The sequence below is a fragment of the Mastomys coucha genome, unplaced genomic scaffold (genome assembly GCF_008632895.1).
Source record: "Mastomys coucha isolate ucsf_1 unplaced genomic scaffold, UCSF_Mcou_1 pScaffold6, whole genome shotgun sequence".
NCBI lineage: Eukaryota > Metazoa > Chordata > Mammalia > Rodentia > Muridae > Mastomys > Mastomys coucha.
This window is the reverse complement of record NW_022196912.1, coordinates 90,894,012-90,898,643: the sequence shown is the minus strand read 5'-3', so window position 1 is coordinate 90,898,643 and position 4,632 is coordinate 90,894,012. Positions and strand designations below refer to the sequence as shown.

The 4,632-nt window shown below is 40.5% G+C and overlaps 1 protein-coding gene across 4 annotated transcripts in view; it reads right to left on the bottom strand.

The window, feature by feature from the left end:
* The window catches only part of Syne2 (spectrin repeat containing nuclear envelope protein 2), a 396,202-nt gene that overhangs the window by 218,359 nt on the left and 173,211 nt on the right, over positions 1-4,632 (bottom strand). For all 4 annotated transcript variants that reach the window (XM_031355750.1, XM_031355751.1, XM_031355749.1 and 1 more), the window contains 4 exons: positions 4,289-4,451; positions 2,448-2,526; positions 2,012-2,199; positions 129-293 (listed from right to left, as the gene is read on the bottom strand). In XM_031355750.1, the coding sequence (XP_031211610.1) occupies positions 129-293; positions 2,012-2,199; positions 2,448-2,526; positions 4,289-4,451 (595 nt within the window). The remainder of the gene's footprint in view (positions 1-128; positions 294-2,011; positions 2,200-2,447; positions 2,527-4,288; positions 4,452-4,632) is intronic.

Genomic DNA, 4,632 nt, shown 5'->3' with positions numbered 1-4,632 from the left:
AAAAAAAAAAAAAAAGCCTGACTGTATTGATAGCTCTAAAGCTGTGAATCTTCTAATTGCCACTGAGCCATGCCTTTATGACCAAATATTATATCCCCAGAAAGCTGTTAGCAGAAACAAGAACTTACGAGTGGAGTTTTTGTGATGAACTTTCTCCATCTTTTATTCAGCCTTCTCAGTTCTTTAAAAACAGACGATGAAACTTCTCTACTGCAGACTTCAATCAGGAAACTCCCCACCTCATTCAGAGAAGCGTGCTTTGCGTTCCACTGCGAGAGCGTCTCAACAGGAACCTACATAACAGATAAGTACCAGGAGCGGTCACTGTTAGAATTGTATGGCCATTATCCATGTCTCTGCTAAGGCTTGTTCTCAGCAAGGCTGAGCGTGAAGGCCTTGGAAGAGAAACTGACTTCCTTCTTAGAGGACCTCCCAGCTTGTTTTCTTGGGTTGCTGCCTGGCAGGTGCCCGGCACTGTCCTTCTGGCCTGGGACTCTTCAGAAGTGCCTGGTCAACTTTTCTAAGTGCCTGACAAAAAGGTTCCCACACTCATCTGGTCCACAGAGGCCATACCACTGTGGTAATGGTCTCAGTAGAGACAATACTGCCTCGATACTGGTTTCATTTAGTCTCAAGGCCAAGAATTTCCTAAGTCATCTAGTACAAATATGTAACACTGGCACAGTGTCTATGTGACAGATGCTACCAAGTCTCCTTTAAAATTAAAAGTCTCTTCCAAGATCTCTGGCAGCCCAGGGCATCTCAGCAGAGGTTTAGAGTCACATTCAAGATGGCAACTTTCCCCAGGTTTATGTATATTTTAATGTCAGACCCTGAAAGACAAAAGAACTACTAGAAACCAATGATATGAACTTGTAGGACCAACACAGGTGACAGGGGACGTGGGGACTTTCTAAGTCTAAGGTGCTCTCTGTGCATTCCTATACTTCCTGCATTTCTTCTATACCAAGAACCTACAGCCCACAAAGTAATTCTGCTCCATTCAGAGTGATAGACTGTCTTGGTCCACTTTTAACAATGAAGACAAATGAAAGAAACAAATGCTATTTCCTAGCTGGCATATAAAAATATAGTTGCACTGATATTCCTTCCACACATCTGATATTAAAATATACATAACTCAGAAAAGTTGCCATCTTGAACATACAATCCCGAACCTCTACCACCATGCCAGGAATCTTGTTAGAGTCTTTTAACTCTGGTGTGGTCTCAGCATCGTCTGTCTCCTAGAGCCCATGATTCTATTAAGTTGTGGAACTAGAAACTAGATGACTTAAATTGGGAAATGTTAAATAATTCTTGGCCTAGAGACTAAGTAAAACCATTACAAAGGTGGTATGGGCCTCTATTGATCAAATGAATCTGGGACCCCCTGTAGGAGGGAAATTCAGGAAAGATGTAGAGGGTAAAGGTTTTTAACTAAATGGAAAGTTATAATTCTTAAAAACAGTGACTTAGGTAGGCATAGTAGTACATGCCTGTAATCCTATCAGTAAGGAAGTTCCATGAAAACAGGAAAGTCTTGACTCTGAAGCCAGCCTAGATCATATAGCCAGGAATCTTTCTCCAGGTTCTCGATAGAGTGATATGTTTTCTAAAAGCTGTATTATTTATGTAAACGTGTGTGTGTGTGTGTGTGTGTGTGTGTGTGTGTGTGTGTGTATACAATGCGAAGGAAATACTCTCTGACAATTACATTAGGAAAAAAAACTAAGTTCTTCCCAAGATCTTGAAGAATTTTCTAGAAGATATGTTTACTCCTTTGTTGACACTCAACCTTTGGAGTCAAAATGGGCTTCCAAACAAAAAGAAATAGAAAAGTTAAGTCTAGTGGGGCATGGTAATGCATGCCTTTAATTTTAGAACTCAGAAGGCAGAGGCAGGAGGATCTCTAACTTGAATGGTGTATGTAGTCAGTCTCCAATCTAATTTGAATGCGGTATCTAAAAATAAAATGTAAAACTGGGACAGAACCATTGACTTCAAATACCTCTTTAATTTGTTCCTTCTTCATCACCTCAAAAGAAGCCTTTAGTAGGGAGAGATCGTCCTCAAAAGTTGCCCAAGCCGCCAGTACTCTTTGAAGGGTGGCCTTTGTGTTATGGATGTGCTGTCTGCACAAGTGAACATTCTTTTCCAGCATCGCATACTCCTCTTTAATACTCTCACATTCTCTGGCTACATCAGCAAAACAAACAAACCAAAAGAACGAGTCTTACAAAACAGTTTTTGTTTGTAAATAATATTAAGAAAATTATTTGCATTAACCAACAAACAGGCATGTTCCCTAACAATATTAAAAGCAAAAGAAAGATTCTTCCGAGGAAAATATGCATGAAAGCAGTTAATGTCCAAACCATTAAAGTATAACAAATGCCATCTTGAAATGATAGTTGGCCCATTAAAAAGCAACAAGGATACTTTACCCAAGTTCTTATACATTTCTTTGCATTTTTGAAAAGAAGTATCAAGTTGAGCTAGGAACTTTTCCTCTCCAGTAAATTTCTGTGAAGGAGAGGAAAAAATGTTGACAGGTTTTACTTTTGAAAATGTGCCAAGAAATCCAGATGTCCTTATGTGATGTCGGTCAAGGGCAAGGCTGCCAGCAATGTTTGAGTACATCAATACCACCACACCGCAGTAGCAGAAATGGAAGGAATGGTTCATGTAGGGTGGCTAGGACTTAGGAGATGCAAGAGCACCATGACACAGGGTTATCACTGCAGATTTAGCTTAACATAGCCATGTGACTTTACACTGCTTCCCGTTGCTGGGAAAAGGCAAGTTCATCAGCAGCAATCCAAGCCTTCTACCTGACCTGTCTTAGTAACATTGTGTAACTGTGTCAACTGCTTTGGTTTCACAGGCTTTATTCGCATTAATTAGTAAGCCTTCCTTAGCTACATTAGGTTACTTTTTCAGGAGCTATTCCCACCTGCACAAAGACATCTGTGAAACTAAATGAACTAAATCAGCTATGGAAGATCATGGGGCTGACATGGGAGCTGACTCTAAACTCCCTGCTTATTATTCTAGCGGTTCTCAACCTGGGGGTTGCATAAAACCATCAGAAAGCACAGATATTTACATTATGATTCATAACAGTAGCAAAATTACACTTATGAAGTAGCAACAAAAATAATTTTATGATTGGGGGGGTCACCAAACATAAGGAACTGTACTAAAATGTTACACCATTAGGAACATTAAGAACCACTGATTGTGTTATTTCATGCTAGCTAACTACTATGATTACTGAACTAGTGTACTGAAAAGTAAATCCAAATCTGGGCATGATGGCACACTCCTGTAATCTAGCACTTACAGGAAAATTGGGAGTTCAAGACCGACCTCATTACATATGACCCTGTCTCAAAATACAAATGAACAAACAAAAGCCCAGAAAAAAAATAAAACTTCAGAGAAAACAAAAAGTTATATGTTGTACTGCTCTACATATTTTATATATAAATAAAACCTGGCCCAGTTTAGCATGATGCCTCCAATTTGGAAGTGCATAGTATTTGAATGATCAGTTATAAACATATATGGATGTCTTCGTCATCCTTTTCCATTTCCTCTGAAACTTATAATTTTGAGTTTTTCAAGTCTCCTCGCCCTCCATTCCCATAAAGGTTTTCATTTGAACTTCTACATGGACACACCTACACTTGTAATGTGTTTTTCTTTGAAGCATTTAAGCCATTTCCTAATCAAACTTGGGCGAAGGGCAGCAAGATGGTGCCACCGTGCATAAGGCACTTGCCACTAAGCCTGGAGGACTGAGTTCGGTCCCTGGGACCCACGTGACAGAAGGAGAGAACTGACTCGTAGCTACAGGCTATCATCTGACCTCCACACACATCCGTGGCATGCAGCAAAGTAATTGAAACTATATTTTTAAATTTTCAAAATAAAACTTGGGGGGCGGGGCTAAGACCAAAGTTTTTAAAGATAAGAGAACCGCTGAATGGAAGCATAAACTGAAAAAGAAAAAAAACTTAAACAAAACCTTGTAATGGGGGAAAAACCACAGCGGAGCCTTCTTTGAGGCCCTAAGATTCTAACTCCATCTTGACCACAGCAATCCTCATCTTCTTACTCATTCCCCTAGCTGCTATTTGACCACCACTGATAGTTTTCTCCGGGGAACCTGAAGCTAATGAGCCCTACCAACAAACACCCAAGCCCAGACAGGAAGAATTGCTGAGCTAATCCAGAAGCAGAAAGGGAAGCCCAGGCCCAGGCCCCATCTGCAGCAGCTCACATGCCAATCTTCCAGCAGAATTTCCACAGACTCCTTGCTTCCGTAAGTGACGTTCCAAGCATCCAACTTGACCTTCGCTTCATCTAGCAAAGCGAGAACTGAGCACTTAGAGTCATGAAACTCCAGAAGTGGGATGAAGTTTTTACCCGAAATGTTGTTGATTCTGGAAAACAGGCAGGTTTTAGAATTGACCAAGTGTCAGAGATCTGTTTGGCATTTAAAGAAATATTGTGATTTAATTTTTCCATTGAAACACACAGAACTGAAATGTATCTTCAAGGGTGCCCCCAGCCCTGTGCTGTGCCGTGTGTGTGTGTGTGTGTGTGTGTGTGTGTGTGTGTGTG